A 21,455-nucleotide genomic window follows, 5' to 3' on the forward strand; every position below is an offset into this window, starting at 1 on the left:
GCCGGGCGCCCGTCCCGCTACAGCCAGGCTGCGTCGGGGCCGCGGCTTCCAGGTCCTGGGAGAGCTGCGGGACTGGTTCATCTCTGCCTCTCGCTCCTAAAGCAGGCGCTGACAGCTGTTTTGCCTCGCAGATTTGCTGCCCGCCAAGAATGGGGAGGAGCAGACCATGCAGTTCCTCCTGGAGGTCGTGGACATCCTCCTCAACTACGTGAGGAAGACGTTTGACAGATCCACCAAAGTGCTGGACTTCCACCACCCGCACCAGCTCTTGGAGGGCATGGAGGGCTTCAACCTGGAGCTCTCGGACAACCCCGAGTCCCTGGAGCAGATCCTGGTGGACTGCCGGGACACGCTGAAATACGGAGTGAGGACAGGTAGGTTCTCACACACTGCTCTGGAGAGACCCTCCTGGGGCTTTGCTGTGGCCCACGGTGAAGTGAGCTGGCTTGCGCCCACGGAGGTAAACCCATGCCCTCGCCTCTGCTTCCCTGGAGGCTCAGCTCCAGGTCTGTCTGCGGGCTCTGGAAATGTCTCTGCGCAGAAACCTCAGCTATTAATGCTACAGCCGTCCCCGGCGGGCAGGGCTTGGTGCTGTTTGCAGTGCCCAGAAACAAGTTTTTAAGACGTAATCTCTTCCACTTGATGAAAAGCGAGCTGTCTGTATCTCCGGGGAGCAATATCATTAGGTAAATGAGGGCATAAATGACACTGAATTTGCAGTTTTTCTTCTTTATGTTCACCAGACGTTTAATGAAAAAGGGACTGAAATCCTAGGAATCATCAGTAAAGGAACCCTGTGGATTTCAGCCCATTACCCAGGAGCCCCGCCTGTCCTGGTCCTTCTGAATCAGATAGAAATGCCGGTGTATAATCCCTTCTTTTACTGGGTGAACTGTAGCCAGGCTCCAGACCAAAGCCTCTGCTCCGGCGGGCTGTTTGGCCTGAAACGTTTTACATCTCTATCAGCAGAGAGCTCGGCTGGCAACAAGCCCTGAGTGCTGTACATCCCCAAGCAGGTCAGGAACTGGAGCGATAAGGGAGCGGGGGCCGTGTCTCCCCTCCCCAGTCCTGTTGCAGCCGTTCAGGGCTGTGGAGCTAAAGCTGCGAGAGCTCGTAGAGGGAGGCTTTTGTTTGACAGGCCCTGGCTAGGCAGCTGCCAGCGATGGCTCCTGAAGCACGGGGCGCTGATTTCTGCGCCGTTTATCTATGCAACTGTGAAAACCCAGCGCGGTGCGTTCAAGGAACAAAATCTTGACAATAGATCTGGCGGGTAGCTTCCCGTCTTTTCCCGTTTACACGTTGGTTTGTTTTATTTAGGGGTGTCAGGGGCATATTTTGACTCTGTGCCCTTCATCAAAGGGGAGCGTATTTCGCTCCCAGCCCCGTGGGTTGTTGAACAGGTGAGCAGCAGCAGAGCCAGTCACTCAGTCGGTGTGCCTGCACCGTTATTCCGGGATTGATTGCACTGGGGTGTCGAGCAATCTCCTCCCCTCACCCCAGAGTGCTCATCTGCAAAGCAAATATCTAAGCCATGGTGATGGCTTTAGCCCCGAGCCCCTCGGCTCCCGAGGAGGGAGGGAGCAGCGCGGTGGCTTCCCGCTTCCCCTGCGTGATGCCCCACTTCCCGCGGCAGTCTCCTCGTCGGGATGTGCCGAGACGAGGCAGCGCCGGCCGGTCACGCCTCCGAAAGGTTCCCGCTGACACCGCTCGGAGCAGAATCGCAGGGGGCTCATGTATTTCTTTATGTCAAAAGATGCTGACGTTCCCAGTGTTGAGTCAAACGCGACGTGACAGGGTCCCTCCGGGGCTGGGCTGTCCCCAGTGTGCTATCCGCGTGTCCTTTCCCAAGAGAGCAGAGATAAGGGCTAAATCATGGCACCTTCCCCTGCGCTCAAAGTCCGTCATCATTTGTTTATTAGGAATTTCAGCTCTTCATGCTAGAAAAGCAGACACCCAACGATTAGGCTCGTTGCTTGTAAAAGTTGTTGAAGCAATTTTGGCTGAAATACAGAAATACGATTGACTTCGGTTTCGTGGCAACGCCTTTGTTTAGGAGGTGTATCCCAGCTTTCAGACCACGTGAGGGAAGCGCCCCTGCAGAGGGGCTCTTGGGTCCCGCCGCAGCGGGACGTTTCCCGCAGGGACCCCGCGGCCGAGCAGCTCAGCGAGCGCCGGGCTCCTCCACACCCTCCCCCCACCCCCTTATCCCTACGGCCTCTTCACAAGCGCACGCGCCTTCCCCTCTTTCCCCATTTAAATGCAAATGGCCCCAGCACCTGCCGGTTGTTAGTGCCAGCGCTCGCCACCTCCGGAGATGGGCTAGCCTGAGCCCCAGCGCAGGTGCCGGAGGTGCTTCACAGGCTCAGGCGGCTCTGGGTTCTCGTTTTTAAATTAAACGCTAATGATGCACACGGGAACTCCCTCTAAAGCTTTTTCAAGTTTGTGACAACCGTAGATGTTGCTTAACGGTGTCTCCATAAGCAGGACTTGCTCTGGAGCCTTCGCTGCAAGTGTTGCGGGTGCAGAACTGCCGTTTGTGTCAGAGCGGTTGGACGGCTTAGACGTGACACCCGAGAGATACCGGCGGGGTTGTGCTAAGCTGCTCTCAATTCTCTTTCCAGGTCATCCTCGCTTTTTCAATCAGCTGTCCACAGGACTGGACATTATCGGCTTGGCCGGGGAGTGGCTGACATCAGCTGCTAACACAAACATGTAAGCAGGGGCTTGTCGCCAGCGCCTGTGGCTGGTGCTTGGGGGGCTGCCATCTATCGCGGTAGAAGTGTATAGTCAGAGGCGTGTATAACTTCTTTAAATGCTGATGGCTGCATCTTCAATAAAAGTATCTTATATTTTCCCTAGTGTGGCATTAATACAGTGAAAATAGTTATATAAAGCTGAACAGTTTTATATTTCTGATAAATAGAAAAACAAATATCCCAGAGCATGTGGTAAGTAAAACACACTGATTCTAATATAACATGACATTTTTTTCTTCTCTTGGACTGATCGTCTTTCTCTTTTCCTGACCTTTCTTTAAGCTTTATCTCTAGGCCGATGCTGCAGCTATCCATCTACTAATACCAGAATACAGAAAACTTTATTGTATTTTCTCCTGTTGACTTTAGAGGTAGCAGGCATGGGACACCACCTTCGTGTGCTGGCAAAGAAGTGGCTTCTGGGTGTCTTCAAAATGACTAAAAATGTAACATTGAAAATTAATTTAATGATAATGAAGGAATTAGTCTAAGATTTATTAAAGTTACGTGTAAATAAATACATGGAAGTATTAATAAGAGCAGGAAGTATAAAATGTTACATCGAGAATATATTAATGAGGAAACTTTTCCTAACTCTTCTTGACCTCAAAATTAATGAAAGCTAGGTGTAAATATAAGATATTACGTTGGATTTTTGCAATAAAAAGTGTAATTAATGAAAAAAAAATTCAAACAAAAAATCCTTTCTGGTCAGTTTTTATTTATATATTGATTTGCATATGCTCCAAAATGTGATGTTGTCTAAATACTTGGCAGGTAACATACTGCCTTCTGGTTTAGTCCTGTATTGGAGATGTTTTAACTCTAAAGCTACCTCTGTTTTGGGTAGTCTGCTAATAGGCAGAACACAGGAAATGTTTCTGAAGATTGGAAAAAGAACAATATTTTCACTGGCCTATCTGTGAGTAAATGGTTCATTAAGTGTAGCCAATTACCGGTAGCTCTATGTAGATTACGAGCTGTGCCTGTTTCTTGGCATTAGCAATAAAGAAGAATATAAGGTGCTCCAGCCAAAACCATCCTGCTCTTTGTAATAACTGTCTTCTCAGTTATCTGTTTGCTAAAAACTCGTATGAAACATTCAGGTTTAAAAGCTGGTTGGGAAGAAACCCCAGTGACATGTATTTTAATTGTAAAACAAGTATAGAAAAGTGCCCTTTTTTTAAACCACAATTAAAAGTGGAAATAAATCTGATTACATTTTTAAAGAAAAATTTTATTAAAAATTGTTCTTCTCTGACAAAAACGTACTGCAGAGAGGGTCACTTTTTGTAAGCCTTTGACTAACTTGGTTATCCTAGCTTAGTTATCCTTTCCTAATCTGTGAAACTGCATAAGTCTGATAAGACATACTAAATTTCAGCTCCATGGCAGACTGTGATAGTATTATGAAATATTGCCATCATTATTAAGAGCATCACACTCACTTGGTTCTGAAAGAGGAACTCTTTTTTAAAAAATGAGGTTTCTTTTTGTTTTTGTTTGGTTTTAAAAGTAAATTAGATAGGTAGTTCTGTAAAGCCAGTTTCTGATCCGTTTACACTTTAAACAAGAACGTATCTTGAAAATACTTTGCTGTGAGCATGAAAATTGAGTTTTGCTTACAGGAGGTTTAGTGAATGCAAAATAATACATTGCCCTCTTCTTTTTTCAGCAAACAAAGGTCAAATTGGTATGCTTTCACTTAACACAGTAATTGCAAGTAAGGTTAAAGCAAGATGTTTGTAAAATATCATTCAAAGAACTGACAGAAAAGGTTATTAAAAATAGCCAATCCTCTTTGCGAGCTCTGGGGAACATGTTATTTGTTTTGAGCAGTGTTCTAGCACAGAAGATCATGTTCTGACCTTTACCTAGAAACTGTTCTAACTTATTTCAGCTACACAAGCATGTAACATGCAAGTGACAGTAACACTGGATTATGGTAGGGAATGTTTTCCATTTACTGTTTTTTCTTTTCCACCTATAAACAATAGTTAAAATATTTGTGAACTTTTTTTTTTTTTTTTGCAAATGAGTTTTGAGTAATCAAAACATCTGTACTCTCTTAAGGTTTAAAATAGTCATTAGGAAATGTTACTTAAATGTCACTGTGAAGATAATATATTAAATTAAACATAATAAGTTTCCCGCATTGACTTGTAAATAATGTATCAGTGTGCTATTCCTAGCTCAATCACTAATCATAAGACCTTCAGGTGGAAATTTCAGAAGTTGCTGTTATTCACCCAGCTCTAGGGATTTGTAGTGCAGGATGTTTGCTCACCACGCAGCAGCCAGCTGAGGTTAGCAAGCAATATTAATATCTGGAAATTCTCTTTACGCCCACTGTTAGCCAAGATGAGAGTATTATACAGGTATTCTTGGTATTATGCATTTACGCTTATGAAAATGTAACACAGAAAAATTATGTAAAATCCTTTATGTTTATTCTCAGAATGATTTTTATGTACTGTCAAACAGGAGAACAGGTAGCTAGAACGATTTGGCCTGATAAAATTTTTTTGGTATTTAGGTGAGAGCAGAATTAAGCCATCACTGGCCACTGCCAAAAAACCTATACATGTATTCTCTTTAGTAAAGAGCTGAGGCTCGTGAATGTTTTAGTTAATTAATAGAAATACCTGTAAAGGTTATAACTGCACGAAAAATCTAATCAGCATTTTTTGTCAGGAGATTGGTTCTGAAATAGGACAATTCCTTCCAAGCCAAATACATTTTCTGTGCTTAACTGAAGTTTTCAGAATAACTTATGTTTAAAACATATAAATGAACTTTAGCAAGATGTGATTTTTTTAAAAAAATCTTAGCGGTAATCTAATATAGCTGCACTGGCCTTATCATCTATAATCATCTGCAGCCTTCTTCTATTTCTTTTTTGGTCTTTAGAGACTCAGAAAATAATTACCTAATAAAATAAATAAATGGTATTTTACTTGGATTTAAGTATATTCAAAATTCCCCTTGTTAACACTTGATATTTGGTATATAAAAAACTTGCTTAACATTCTATATATTTTTGTATAAGCCTTTGAGTCTTCCGGGAAGCATGTGGGGGTCAGTGTGAAAGGTCTAGGGACAAAATTCAAAATGCATTTAAACTGATGGAAGAAAACCACATTGACTTAAACATATCTTGGTTTAGGCTACAGTGATCTATACACTGCTGAGTTCCTGTTGACTTCAGTTGGTCATTCTGCCTAAATAAAGATCGGAACATATCCTAGACTTGCAGTGCTTAAAACCAAAACAAACCCTAGCCCCACTGTTAGCAGACACCAACTTTGCCTTTCTGTAAATATTGGCAGCACCCAAATTTCAGATCAGTGTTCAACTGTCTGTCTCTGACAGTTCTGATGATAATAAAAGCCAAATGAGCAGTATTTTGGCTTCTGAAAATAGCAATTGCAATGATTAAATTACAAATACTGTTTAATCTTAAAGGAATGTTTTAAAAATAGTGTTGGTGTTTCTCTGATGGACTAAGGACAAATCAGGATTGAAGAAAAAAAGTATTTTAACTAACCAGTGTAGCTGTAAATGAAAGACAATCTTTTCAGACAGATGTTCCCTTCTTCATACCGCATGTCTCCTTAAAGTATGCCATACCTGTTCAAAATGTCATTTTAGTACTAGAGGGAGAACACATACATTTTGGTGAATTTACTCAAGTGGAAGACATCAGTCAGATCCAAAGTGTGAGGGTGTCATATTCGTATAGACTCTTTGGAAATCAAGGGTTGATTGTTTAGTTTCTTTCTGCTTCCTTTTTTACTTTGTTTTTCGGGGAGTGGGGGGAGGCATACACAGCAGGTAGAGTGTGTTTACAGTAATAGCAATTTATTCATGTACCTTGATGACCAAAAATGGTCGTATGGCTGTCACTTTCCATCCACACGTCTGTCTCTGGCATCAGGGCATACCGGACTATGCATGTGTTCTGCCCTCATTAAGTGGATACAATAGTGGACTGCTGACTTGTTTTTTGTAACTGGTAATTAGAAAATCATCATTTATAATTACTCTTGACAGTTATTGATCACATGGTGTTGTAGAAATAAGTTGTCCTTGGAGATCATCAGCAGAATAAATCCACATAATTAATTGTATTTAGACTTTGAAGTCCTGGCTCAATACTTCTAATTAGAGTTGTGTTTAGCTCAGTGAAGTTCACTGTTTTCATAGGGATCTGGCAATATGTTATTCCACAAGTGTGAAATTGGCACTTTGGGAGACAGATGTTTCACATAAAACAGCAGTCAGCAGCACTATGATGGGGAGCATTAGGACATATGCTGGTCATATAGAAAGTTGCAAAAGAGCTAATACTGCAGTTTTTATTGACCAATATTTCCAGTATTGTTTTCCTGAGAATTTTTGAGGGTAAAGATTGCAATATCATTGCCACAATTTATAGGAAAACTTTTAGGAATCTTAAGCATTTTCACAAAGAATCATAGATTGGGAATTTACTGTGTGGTTTTAGGATCTGTGTTTTGTTTGCTTCTGCCATGCAGGTTTACCTATGAAATTGCCCCTGTTTTTGTCCTCATGGAACAAATAACACTTCGAAAGATGAGAGAGATTATTGGATGGTCAAATAAAGATGGCGACGGGATCTTCTCACCTGGTGAAGTTTTCCTCTGTTTTGGTGGTTTGACTAAAGCTTCAAAAGATAAAATAGACATAAGCTGTGTCTGAATGCCCACAACATCTGCAACACGAAACAATGCAGTTATTTAGAAGTAGGAATTTCCCACTGGAAGTACATGCATTGCTTAAGCATCCCACAAAAAAGCTGGAGGGGGGGGAATATTTAAGTATGGCTAGGTGTGATAACTGGCCAACATTTTAAAACTTGACTGTGAGCTCTGGTACATAGTTAGGCACACTTTTCTTGGACTTCATTTGTGGAGGTGCTGAGCAACTACAACTCCTGCTGACCAGTAGCTCTAGAGAATCATGTACTGCCTTCTTTCATGGTCAGTGAGGGTTTGGGCTAACAGTCAGAAAAAGACTGTGACTGCCTGTCACTTTGTGGGACATATTATCTGGGACATAATCTGACTGGATTCACAAGCATGATTCTGAAGACCAAGAGGAAGTATCTTCCCATGCAGGTGATATAAAGGCAGTCAGCAGTGGCCGAAAAGAGGGGTAAACCACGTACAAGTCCTGGGCCCATGTGTGGACAACATGGGTGTCCAGCAGAACTCCAGATTTCTGGGTTTGTGGGGGAGGGGGACACCATCCTGTTTCGGAGGATGAAGGACAATTCCACCTCCTTTTGGAACAGCCTGCATAAAATCCAGGAATGCACACTTGCTTGGCCTCCAGTCCCATCTGCTAGAGAAATACAGATCTTTCTCTGTGTTCTTGTTGATGAAGAAATATTGGAGCAATAAGCTATCCCATACTTTTTGGATGAGAATCAAATTACTAAATCTTGAGGTCTGTATCACAGAACTGAGCTAACTGTCCTGGGCTCTTCTAGCAGTAAACCAAGAGGAATAGGTGGTTTCCCTCAATTCATATTATTCAAAAATAAGTGTCCAAATAGATTAGCTGAATCATAGCCTGCAAAGGTGCCTCTTTCTCTTAACTGAGTATGAGGAAGCTTAGCATAACTATCTCAGCTGTAGGAAACTACCTTTTAGGCATCTATTTCTACATCTACAACGAGATGGGCTAAATCTATCCAGTATGCGACATTTCTTGAGTCTCAGACAATTTGATAAGTTCCTGTTACCCTTGCTAACAAGAAGCGCTCGTGCAAAAGCAGCACAATGAAAAGTGAACTTTTTAGGAATGTGTTATGAATGTTAGCAATTGAAGGAGATGATCGTAAAGGTGTTCTAACTGTTGGTATGACTTTCTAGAGGGTCGGTCCCTGTGCTGTTTAGGCAGATGACCGTGCATTTCAGAGATTATTATTATTTTTTTCATAGTTCACTGCCACTTTAGCTGCATAATGCAAATGAGACTTGTATGTCTTTGGTCTATTATGCATTTTTTTCTCATTATCACTATTTTATTATTCATTCATTTATTCACTGACAGGAGGAGCTATCTCCAACATGTACAGCATAATGGCTGCACGCTACAAGTATTTCCCTGAAGTCAAAACCAAAGGCATGGCTGCAGTCCCTAAACTGGTTCTCTTTACCTCGGAACATGTGAGCTTAATATGCTGCTCATTCTTAATTTATTGATGTATGTTGTGAAGATGTTTCATCATTAAACAGACACTCTGTTAAATGTGCATATGTTTTGCTGCAGAGTCACTACTCGATAAAGAAAGCTGGAGCTGCACTTGGATTTGGAACAGACAATGTGATTTTGATAAAATGCAATGAAAGGTGGGCTGAATGCTAAGGTTTTGATGTATTAAATGTGTTCATCTGTTAAATTTGTTGTATTGTGCTTAAGGACTGGTATAGTACAGTGTGTCAAGTTGCTAATGGCCTGTTGAGAAAATCCTATTAAAATATTTGAACTGTAGCTAGTATTTCCACATGCACTCTTTAATTTTCTTTGTCCTTCTGTTTCTGCAATAATTACAGAGGCAAAATAATACCAGCTGATTTGGAGGCAAAAATTTTGGAAGCCAAACAAAAGGTTTGTGTTTTTAAAAATTAGGGCTTAAATGCTTGGCTTAGTAAAATCACCTCTTCCTTTGAAGGCTGAGGGTCAACATTAAAAGAGAACATTATGATTATATAATGTAATAATAATATTTTCAGCTGCTTAATAATACATCTATGTATTGTTTAGGGAACTATCTGTATGTATTAAGGTTTTCATTTACTGTTCAAAACAAAAGTATTTTTAACTCTTGAACCACATCTGTATTTTATGTATTTTAAAAGTAACTTTCTGTTTGGAAATATGTGGAAAAATAGTATGAAAACATGAAACTAAACCTACTTTTAGCCGAACTTTAAAGTTTTTATGGCCAGAAACATAAAAAATTCTCTTGAAGTTTAGTCAAATTCCCATAGATTTCAAGGCTGCAGGGTTAGTAAACATAGTAAGTTTAGGTTTTTGAGACATTCATTGTTATTTCTTGAATCTGTGCAATGAACAACATGTTAATTTTGTATAAAGCCACCAAAGTTAGAGCAATCAAGATTTTTTTAATTATTATAATTTTATTTTTTAACTTCATTACATTTGGGTACTTTATTAAATTGCAGTTCATGTTTATTTAATGTAGTTCAAAATTGTCTCCCTTTCATCTGATAGCTTCACATTTATTGCTTTTGTTTTGGATTGCTTTGTTCTGCTTATTAACAGATAAAGACTAAAGGAACAACTTCAAGCCTTCAAATCACAACTTACAAATCACATTTAATTAATTTTCATTTATACTGCTGTAAAAGTCTCGACTTCAGTTGGCTATTGCTAGTCTTCTACTAGTACGTTTGTATCTCCTCACTGAGAGAGATTGGACAAAATAATATTCTTTACCTTCTGACTAGCAAATTTTGTGAACTTACAGTACAATGAAAACAGGGTTTGTTCCTACCATGTATACGGTTTGGTAATTTCTACTGTTGTCTATATGTACCTTTCACATGGGGAGAAAAACATTTTTAGTCTGGAAATGGGATATCAACATTTCTAAAATGATTCTCTGAAAGACGTTGGATTTTGTATCTAATATTTTTATTTTTATCGTAGGGATACATTCCCCTTTTTGTAAATGCAACTGCAGGCACAACAGTGTATGGAGCCTTTGATCCAATACAGGAAATTGCAGACATATGTGAAAAATACAACCTCTGGCTCCATGTAGACGTAAGTAACTAAATGAAGTGCTATTATTCAGGCAAAAGAGGATTTTTGCTTGCACATGTTTTGTCTTGAATTAAAATGTTTATTGCTAGATTGTGAGTAAACTGAAATAGGCTAGGTTTTTTTGAAAACAATTGTCTTTGAAAACAATGGGTCTTTTCTATCTCTTCCAGGCTGCCTGGGGAGGGGGACTCTTAATGTCCCGAAAGCATCGTCATAAATTGAATGGAATAGAAAGGTACTACATAGTGCTTATTTGTAATACAGTTATTAAAGTACTTTTGTAATGTACATGACACCTCAGAAATTCACAAAAAGCTGGATTTGCTGCATTAAGGAGTTTAGAAATTAAAATAAACAAAAGCAAGACAGGAAAGGTTCACACTAAAAAGACTGAAACAATCTTACAGAAGAAAACAGTGATGTACAGCTGAGTGAAAGGTAAGTTTTCAGCAGATTTGAAAGAGGACAAGGATATTGCTTGGCAAAAAGGAAGGGAGAATTCTATGCATAGCTTTGAAGGGATCACAAGTCTGGGAGTTGGTGAAGGAGGATTTGAGGAAAAAATGAAGTGTGAGAGCTGGACAGTCTCTGAAATGTAGGGCTTTGAGAACAGCAATGAGAAACAAGGAATCCAGAGGAGGTGTTTGAGCATGAATACGTGTGATGCGAAGCCATGACATGGTGGGAATTTGCAGAGATTCTCTCCTGAAAGATGTTTGCAGTTATTTCCAGAACATGAGTGTATGTTCTGCCTGGAAATGAGTGTTCTGTAAATGAAAGCTTATAAATCTATATGTGCTTGCTTTGTATTGCTTGTATATATACACACATAAATATGTATTTGTGTACAACAAAGAATGGAACGCATGGTAGAGACTGAATTAGCAGCAATTTTTAGGGGCAAATTTCAGTACCTATAAGGCTGGAAAGGACTATGATAGCACACAGCTAGTACAGGGCCATGATGCCAGACAGAAGGCTGAAGGAGCTTACAGGGAGGAAGGAAAAAGTCACAGATATCACTACGTCTCAGGGTAAAAGGGCCCATGATTTGGTGCCAAGGGGGGTTTTATCAAACAGGCAGGAAGCTCTTGTTGGGGCCAGACTGAAGTCTGTGTACCCCCAAGCATGTAACCCAGATTACCAAGATTCCCACTGAGGCCAAAAGCCATCCTTAATTAAACAATTAATTGAACCAAATTTAAAATGACAAAGCATTTGTGTTGGAGGTGACAGCAGAGTAAGAGCAAGACCGTCTCCCCAGCCCTTACAATTCAGACTCAGGAGGAGTCCCATGTAGTCTTTGTCACAGGTGTTCCCATATCCAACGATGACAAGGCTGTCATCTGTAGAAGATGCTATGCTTATGACCCCATGGGGGCATTAGTCTCTAGATGGGCAGATTTCCAGAGGATATCTGAATAAAAATCACAAAAGCAATGAAGAACTAGAAACATAAGATCTTTCCCATCACTGCAGATATTCGCTTCCACGGAAGTGAAAAGGATTTGAAACAAGCTCTATCCACGTACGCTCAAACACTGAAGGGACAGCAGTGTGTGGTGTGGCAGGGGTATTCTGAAGGAGCAGAATCATGTTGACCTCTGCCCAGCCCAATTTTCAAGTCATTCATATTATGGTAACACGTCTAATGCGAGGTCAACATTGTAAAATGATTTCCTTAAGCTGCACAGGTTTGGTCTCGGTAGTTTGGCACGCTTCTCGACCGGAGGTCAACCCAGAGGTGCTAATTAAGACCATAATCTTAAGCAAATACAGAAAATAGCAGGTCACAAAACGTGATATTATTTATTTTCTAGTCAGCTGTATGGATCTTCAAACATGGAATGGGGCCCACGCGTAGTGTTTAGTTGTCTGACACGGGCCCAGCTGGGGTCTAGTGCTAGCACTTGGGCCAGGTTTGGCCTGCTTGGAGACAGGGGTGTGCAAAGGCTGGCGTGCTGCCACAGTAGAGAGCTGGGATTGCCCATCGTAGGACAGCCTCCAGCCAGCTGACTGTGCAGGGTGGAGCGTGATGTCTTCATATTAAAACAAACCAAATACTCCTTGTGAAAATGACTTGAAATTATCTTTGTTTGGAACCCTGAAAGTTAAACAAATGTGCTAAACTGAAACCATAGTGCTCTCAAAAGGAAATGAGCTGTCATATAAATTCCTGTTTCCTGACTATTCCATCTGAACTATTAGTAAAGTACTTTAAAAGATAATTGCCTCCTAAGCCCAAGCTATGTACCTGCTGGCTTGCACTGCCTAAGCAGGAGATTTTAGAGGGGTGGTGAGCTCCACAGGTATAGCACAGGCTGCATTGTTCATTTGGCTGAGGGGTCCTACGGTCTAACCTAGCACAGCCGGAGGCTGGAATCCTATCCAGAATCTTTATGGAATTAGTGGTCCTCCGACTGGTCTGACGAAGTAGTTATGTTGTTCAGAACAGAGGAGCTGTGGTTGTGCCTGTGTCCTCTGAGAGTAGGGTGTAGAAGAGGAGGAAATATCTTTGAATTTCCTTTCAACCACACTGTAAGAACATATGCATAGCCTGTGAAATGTGATTATACACTTTCCTTCTCTGGAATACACAGCGAATCTAGGGGACATTTGGTAATTAATTGCTCAGGCTGAAGAGGTCAATGGATGTGCGATGTTGGCACATTTAGCATCATCATTAAACTAGCTGGGATACTATGTTAAAAATACAGAACATCTCATCTGTTTGGCTAGTAAATCAGGTGATCTTGTGTATCCACCTGTGCTTACATGTAGAAAGCTTTAAGCTTTACATACAGAATGGGAGGATTGTGATGTAAAGTTTTATAGCCTTTTAATGGTCCATGAGCTAGTACAGAAAAGGCCTCTTGTAGCTCTAACTGGAAAAGCTGATAAACATGTTGAGTGTCTTCCTTTGTTTTCTACTTTTCCAGCAGCTGTTCAGTAAATAACTGTATTGTCCCAGAATTCATATTATTCCCTTAATTCTCTGACATGACTCCCACACCCCCTGCCCCAATCAGTGCCTTGAATTGATATAACCTGTCAAACTGTTTTTGTTAGTTTTATTAGTGCTATCTGTAGAAGGTGGAGTCTTCTGGGGATGAATTTACTATATCAGCTAATCAGCATAGTCTGATACTAATTAGCTGGTATTAGTAATAATATAAACTAATCAGAAGTCTGACACTGCAATGTTAATGCATGAAAAATTCCTTTTCTGGACAGTATAGCTGGGAAAGAAGACACCTGAGACAGTAGTAATCTCTGTAATGAAAACTTCATGGTCAAAACTCCATGTGTTCCAGCTGAAAGCAGGAAACAAAGGGGGCTACTTCAGGTTAACTTTGTTTTCCACATCTATCTGAATGTGTAATTTTTTGCAGAGCCAACTCAGTCACTTGGAATCCACACAAGATGATGGGAGTGTTGTTACAATGTTCTGCCATTCTTGTCCGGGAGAAGGTCTGCCTTATATTTAATAATTACACAGTTAAAAAAAAAAAAAGTAGTAAATATCAAACTCTACTTTTTAAGATGGTAGTGCAAAGTCTATTTAATTTAAAAACTTCCATTTGAAGGAATAATTTACACTGGGTTTAGGAATTTGTTTTATCTGTTCTGGAGGGTGGGGTTTTTTTGTTGGTAAAGTTGTAGACAATATGGGTCAGATCTTTAGCTCTTGAATCTTCGCATATTCTAATAACAGCACTAGAGCCATGTTAATACAGTTCATCTGAGCATCTGTCCCATTGTTTCTATGATTTAGATTTAGCAATTTTTTTACCTTACACAGTGGCTTAAAAGTTTCTCAGTTCTGCTGAAAAGAAACTGTGCTGCTTTTATTAAGACTTCATGTGTATTTTTAGGGCTTTCTTCTAGATTCTTCGTTGTCATCAATAAAAGCAAGATCTCTCAATTCTTTTAAGCAATATTTTTTTTTTAAATGGTTAAAAAAATATGTCATTTTACCTGTGGATAAAACTAGTTCTTTTGTCTACTAATTTCTGGCATGCCAGTTGCTACTAGAAGAGGTTAGTGAAGAAGTGGTCCCTGTGCATAGAACTGGGGTGTATGAGTTATTGGTTCCAGCCCTAGGTCTGCCATTGCTCTTCCAGGTGACCCATTTCTAAACCAAAGACTGCAACCTTTATTTTCCTTTATAAAACACTTTAACACCTATTGGAAGGAAGCACTAGCCATTGCTTAGTGGCATGCATGTTTATCATGCTATTTCAGGATCTTGGCAACTTTTTTATTCTCTATATGAGGACATTGATAGGTGTGTTTGTATTTGTCAGATAGGCCAGTGTCTTTGAGCTTCGAAGAACCACTAACAAACTCTAACAAACTGCTTTAGAAATGTCACACGTATAAGACGTCTGTGTAACATACAGAGTAATTTGCTCCTCTGTGTTCCCCCAGAGGTGTTTACCAGCAATCTGCAGGTTGCTATTGGTCTGTGGACCATATTTATTTGGAAGCAAAAAATGTCTGGCTTAGGTAATTTGTAACTATATTTATCACTAATGTTAAACGTCAAAGAGCTGGACAATATATAAAGTTGAAGACTTCAATGACTTTTTATTTTTTCCTTCATTTTCTGTAGCTGTCTGCTGCACTGAGAGACCAGAGCTTCATTCTAGTGTGCAATTTAATACATCAAAAATTTAAGTCTTAAGAACATAACCTGAAAAAGTGAAGTGGTCAAAGTTAGTGTCAAAAACTGAGAATCCACATTAATCTGAGAATATTTTGTCAGGTGTGAGGGTGTAAAACCATATGACTACTCAGGGACTTCTGAGAGAACCACCTTAGGTTATGAGATTATTTTTGTGTCTCAGGTTTACAAAACAAGGTCAGTATTTTATAATTTGGCCCACTAAACAACAAGTCTTCTGTATATATTTGAAATGAATTTTTCATATATTATTAATGCATATGGTTTAATATGCACACATGCCATCTAAGTCCTATAAGTACATGTTTTTCATTGCAGGGTATACTTCAGGGCTGCAATCAGATGTGTGCAGGCTATCTCTTCCAGCAAGACAAACAGTATGATGTATCCTATGACACTGGAGATAAGGCAATACAGTGTGGTCGGCATGTCGACATTTTCAAATTCTGGTTGATGTGGAAGGCAAAGGTAAATAATTAATGTTCAGTTCAAAAATCAGAAATGTATTTAATTTATAATTCTTATGTAATGGAACACTTTCAATAACATAAATATTTGTGTTACAATCTCTAAACACAGAGGTATCTGAGTATTCAGTCTGAAAAGATCATTTGAATTGCAGAACAATGATAGCCATGAATAAACTCAGCTGAAAATTAGAAGAAAAGTTTAAGTCAGTAGATGACTCCTGCAGTAAAACCAGTGGGGGCAGAACACTGCAATGTTCTTTTGTTGTGATTCTGTACAGTTACCTATGTGCTTTATGACAGATTACTTGTTGTAGTAGCACAGTAAAAGTGATTTACTTTTTTGTATCATGTCTCAATGCATAGATTTTATAAGCAAATTTGAAAACAAACCCTTTTTCTCAAGAAACTTTACCCAGTGGATGATTTGACAGTGGTACCAGTGTGGTATGCCTGGATGGCTGAATTTAAGCATGGGTTTACGTACAGTCTTATGTGCTCACAAGATGAGGGTCCTTGTAGTCAAGAAAACACACTTCATTTTCATTCATTTATCTGCAGTCATCTTATTACCACTCTTGCTCTTCTGCTGGCAAAATGGAATTCAGTTGCGTAACCTGTCCACAGTCTAAATATTCTTGTAAAGGTAATATTAAGTCTAATGGCAAAATGTACAATCATAAAACAGCTTTTACTTCAGGTGAGAGTTAGGCAGCAACAGTAAATAACCTGTGATGATAAAAGATGTTTTCATGCAGATTTCCTCAATATTGAGGACCGAGGGAGGAAATTAACAGAACTTTAGATATACAGTTACTTATATCAGCTAGTTACTTATATAGCAGCTAGCAGAGTTGTCACCGTTTATTTTAAAAAGTACGTCAGAAAAAAACCACAGAACACTTCAACACAAAATACTTATAACTATTACTTTAGTAATCAGCATAGGTTTGATTACCAGGCTAAGTACACTTCCGTTTGGACTCAGTTCTTCCTCCAAAATAAATCAACTTGGTACTGTAATCCAGTAACGTGAAACTGCTCATGACACACCCGAATCGGACTGTGCCTAGAAATTTTTAAGTGTGTTGTTTATAGTTCTATTAAGTGCTGACTACAGACACCATTAAAGCATGGACTGAATATTTTTCTAAATAGCACATATTGTTAAAAAACTAGCATGTTGATTTTACCTCTGCTGTTAAACTGACCTCACTAGGCAAGTAGAGCACTTTATTGTAAAGAAGAAAAATACAGTAGAAGTCATAATGCAAACGGGTCCTATTTAAAATTTGGAAGTAGGACATTTATGGATGTGATTCTTTAAAAATTATATAGATTAAACTTGCTAAGTTGATCTGTATCACTGGAATTTAAATTTCTCCAGAGATTAGCTACTTTGGATTTCTGCTTGGTCTTGAGACAGATTCAGATTGATTGGACCTGCGTTCTCCGAGGTATTGGATAGAATCTGTTTCTAGCAGTTTGCATGATTATATTACAAAAACATTAAGAAACCAAAATATTAGGAACTATGAAATCTTTTCCTTCAGTGTTAGCCACCATGAGTGATCATACCAGTCCTCATAGGAGAAATATACAGCCTAGATCTGGAGGTATTCTTAGAATCATCGAATCACAGAATGGTTTGGGTTGGAAGGGATCTTAAATATCATCTAGTTCCAACCCCCCTGCCATGGGCAGGGACACCTTGCACTAGACCAGGTTGCTCAAAGCCTCATCCAACCTGGCCTTGAAGACATCCAGGGATGGGGCATCCACAACCTCTCTGGGCAACCTGTTCCAGTGCCTCACCACCCTCTCTGTGAAGAATTTCTTCCTGATATCTAATCTAAACGTCCCTGATTTCAATTTATACCCATTACCCCTTGTCCTATCACTACAGGCTCTTGTAAAAAGTCCTCTCCCAGCACCCTTGTAGGCTCCCTTCAGATACTGGAAAGCTGTAATGAGGTGTCCTCGGAGCCTCCTCTTCTCCTTCTCTTCTTGTGACTTTACCTTCGGTCATTTTATTCACTACAAAGAACTTAACCCACATATGCAGTAATTTACGACTGTATTTGTCTTTCTTACTTTTCATTCATGTATAAAGTTGCCCTTTAAAAAAAAAGAAAAAAACACAAACTTTTTTTGTCTTATTATTTTTTTGTCTTATTTCTTTTGTCTTATCAACATTCATTTACCTTTTCTGGGATTATGATCTTTCAAAACAAATCAGGTATGACAGAAGAGACGTGGGTAGGCAAATGACTTACAGCAAACGTATTGCAGGCTTTTGCTTTCTGAATTTTTCAAATGTAAATTTCTAGCAAACTGTTTAAAGGAAATAAATTACTTCATGACTCTTACCCTTTCACCTGAGTTCCCATTCTATGTTCGTAGTCTTTCAGTGAGAGATGGGAAGCCAAGAATTGATATTCATAATATTTTTGGAAACTGAAAAAAAAAGAGCTAAAACTAATCTATTAAAATATAAAAAGCTCTGGTTATTATCATAATAAATTATCTTACAATGAGAACAAAACCTAGGAGTGATTACAGGCCACATTTAACCACTTGTGTAGTGTTGATTAACTTCACTTGTAAATTACAAGAAATAATATTGCTAAATGTTTTCTGACTGAAAAAATGTTTTCTGACTGAAAATATTTAAGAGTGAAGCCTGTCTGAAAAGATGATTGCATTGGAGAAGGAAAAATGACCATATAATTAATACTTAACTTTCTTTTTAAAACAGGGTACAGTAGGATTTGAAAATCAGATCAACAAATGCCTGGAGCTGGCAGAATATCTCTACACTAAAATCAAAAACAGAGAAGAATTTGAGATGGTTTTTGAAGGGGAGGTAAGTTTTCTTTCATTCACAGGTTAACTGTGTGTAGGAGCCAAATCTATATGAAATTTCCAAAGCAGTCCTCAAAGTTCTCACAGTGCTTTGCCAGATATGCAAAACTGCTTTTACTTCCTAAAGAACTACATGATTGTTGGCATCTGGGCAGTTTTTTTGCTAAATGCATGTGGTTTTGTACCATAAATGTAGTTACCTCCTCTCTTCCTCTTCTGCAGAGGACTTCTCAGTTTAGGGCATGAAGACTGCCTTAATGCAATCTACTCATGCTGAGATTCCACACGATAACATACATAACTGGGAATCTGCTATTTTTACTGTATGTTCTGTTGCTGGTGCTGCCGCATAAGCTCTTGGTTGATAGAATAAGGAATACATTTTGTCTCTCCACTTACTAAGAAAAGGAAAATTTGAGTTGCCCTTGCTGCAATCCTGGAAAACAGTTCCTCATAAAACTGCTTGAAGGTGAGAAGCACTTGCCCTTCATTAGTACCCTAAGAGATTGTAAATGGGACAACGTATAGGGTATCTAAGACAGCAGGTGCAACCAGCAGTGTTGTAGGCCATTTACTTTGTTTTAAGATGCAGAACTGGGGAAGTTAATATGATATTGTGTCTTCTGTGTCTGTGCTAAAATATGCTACTGACTAGTCTTTACGGTGTCATTGATCTGTATTATTTTGTTTATTGACGTGTGTGTTTGGTTCTTTTTGCAGCCAGAGCATACCAATGTATGTTTTTGGTATATTCCACCAAGTCTCAGGGGCATGCCGGACTCTGATGAGAGAAGAGAAAAATTGCACAGGGTATGTGGGTTTTGTTAAATGTAAAAATAGAGTCTACTCTTTCAACCCAAAGTATTCTGTTCATTCAAAATAATACATCTGTGTGTTGACACATGTCCCAAATTCTGGGATGTCAGTTCTCCAATTGCTTGTAATGACCTTGGTATTTGTTCACCTTTGTCTTCTATTTATACTGAGGCTGAAGTCACATTTCTCCTATAGAACCAGATAGAGAACATCCTCAGTTATTCTGTTTTGTATCACTTCTGTGTTCCCAAAATTGTTATGAATCTTTAAGAAGTAGCTAGGCACAAAGATATCCCAGGACAGCGTGTCAGCAAGAGAAACAGAAGGGTAATTATTTGAAAATGCTGGGATAAGCAAAGGACATGGAAACTCGTTAAGTCCTTCTCAGGTCTTTGTTTTGATTTTTACATGTGCTTGGTTAGCCATGCATTAATGTATTTCAGTGGAAATTAATACCCTTTGGAGGACTTTGAGATAAATTTATTTGAAGATAGGATAGAGGGAAGTGAAGGCATCATAGAGGTACCACCAGGAAAAGTATCCTCTAACTTAGGACTTGAGGGATGTGGAATACATTCATTTTGTAGTACCACTTTAGACAGTCAGAAGTGGAATGGAATACATTCTAGACACAAAAGAATGATTTTATAGCTGTCAAAATAAATTGCAATTTTTTTTTAATGTTTGGGAAGGGAGAAGAATGGGCAAACTTGGGAGGTTTTTAGAGGATTTTTTGTCTATATCACACTGTGGAAAGAGAACAGAAGAGAATAGAAATTCCTGGGTCAAGTCAGTGATGTTAGAGAAAGAAATTGCTAAAAAAGGGAGAAAAGAGGAAGATAGATAAGACTGGTAGGAAGGATGAAATATTTGACTTGACCTGTTAAATGTTAGAGGACATTTTAAAGCATCCTACAGAACAGTAACAGAGCCAGACATCTGACCTTGGTGGGCAGAGAGTGGAGCAGGAGAAAGAAGGTCTGGATGGAAAAACCGAACTCAGTGAATATCAAATATTAAGATTGTCAGAACATTATTCCTTGTAAATTAAAGTGAGGAAGTGAGATTGCGGTTAAGTGCACAGTACTGCAAAACTACTGGAAGGTTTCCATGGCTTATGCTAACCGACAATATTATTTGTGGCATAGATCTTGAAAAATTTCCATCTATGTTTCCCTCCCTGCCCCTGCCTCGCCCTGGAAAATGACTTTGAGAATACATAATATTCTCATGGAAAACATCCATTACCCTCAAAAAGGTGGCTCTGGAGTAGGTTTCATAAAAAGACAGAAAATATTTCTTCGTGACAAAATCACAGCACAAAGAAATGTTCTTCAGCACAAAGAAATGACATGTACATTTAATTTACAAAATTATTACACAGTAAGTACTCCAGGATATTACTAGTCTACTACTGGATATTATTGTTGTCAATTTTCTCTAAATATCCAATCCTACATAGTTAGTTTTTCAAGCTTTTTCTGTTACAGTGCTTTTCTGATCTGTCCATTTATTTTTTTCCAAATTAAGAAATGTTGTGACATGAAAAGAAAGGATAAAATCTTTTGATTACTCTTCTTTCTCTCTCTTCTTTTTTTTAAATGATAAAGGTGGCACCGAAAATCAAAGCACTGATGATGGAATCAGGTACTACCATGGTTGGATATCAGCCTCAGGGCGATAAAGTCAACTTCTTCCGAATGGTCATCTCAAATCCAGCAGCAACTAAGTCTGACATTGACTTCCTCATTGAGGAAATAGAGAGATTGGGGCAAGAGCTGTAGTACAGTGGTTAAATTATTTACGTCTCTACTTCACTGTTTTCCAGCACTGGCTATTTTTTTTAACCCAGTTCTGCAGAACATGTTTTAAGGAAATCTCTTTCTGTAAGTTCCAATCTCCTAAGACATCCTTAAACAAAACAACTATAGGCTACTGAAACATATATGTATTGGTAGATCATATTTCTGAGGGAAAATGTATTATCTTGAAGTTGAAGTACTATTGACACTTACATTGGTCTTGTTTATTGTAGTCAGCAGG

At 39.2% G+C, this 21,455-nt stretch overlaps 1 protein-coding gene across 1 annotated transcript; it reads left to right on the top strand.

Annotated features, from left to right (window-relative positions):
• Window positions 1-135: 135 nt before the first annotated feature.
• On the top strand, window positions 136-21,196 carry GAD1 (glutamate decarboxylase 1 (brain, 67kDa)). Its single transcript, XM_010159515.1, has 13 exons — window positions 136-374; window positions 2,622-2,712; window positions 7,295-7,407; window positions 8,838-8,953; window positions 9,057-9,136; window positions 9,341-9,395; window positions 10,461-10,577; window positions 10,748-10,812; window positions 13,970-14,048; window positions 15,583-15,732; window positions 18,490-18,597; window positions 19,323-19,406; window positions 21,023-21,196. The coding sequence occupies exons 1-13, from the start codon at window positions 167-169 to the stop codon at window positions 21,194-21,196; spliced, it is 1,440 nt and encodes a 479-aa protein (XP_010157817.1). The 5' UTR covers window positions 136-166.
• The last annotated feature ends 259 nt before the right edge of the window (window positions 21,197-21,455 follow it).

Source organism: Eurypyga helias, unplaced genomic scaffold (genome assembly GCF_000690775.1).
Source record: "Eurypyga helias isolate BGI_N326 unplaced genomic scaffold, ASM69077v1 Scaffold49129, whole genome shotgun sequence".
In the NCBI taxonomy this organism is placed as follows: Eukaryota; Metazoa; Chordata; class Aves; order Eurypygiformes; family Eurypygidae; genus Eurypyga; species Eurypyga helias.

Bases quoted from the DNA above. Each gene is read 5' to 3' on its own strand.
- GAD1 (XM_010159515.1), top strand. From the start codon at position 167: ATGCAGTTCCTCCTGGAGGTCGTGGACATCCTCCTCAACTACGTGAGG. The intron at 10,813-13,969 runs GTACTACATAGT...AATTTTTTGCAG, and splicing joins AAATTGAATGGAATAGAAAG to AGCCAACTCAGTCACTTGGA. The intron at 18,598-19,322 runs GTAAGTTTTCTT...TTGCAGCCAGAG, and splicing joins AGATGGTTTTTGAAGGGGAG to CATACCAATGTATGTTTTTG.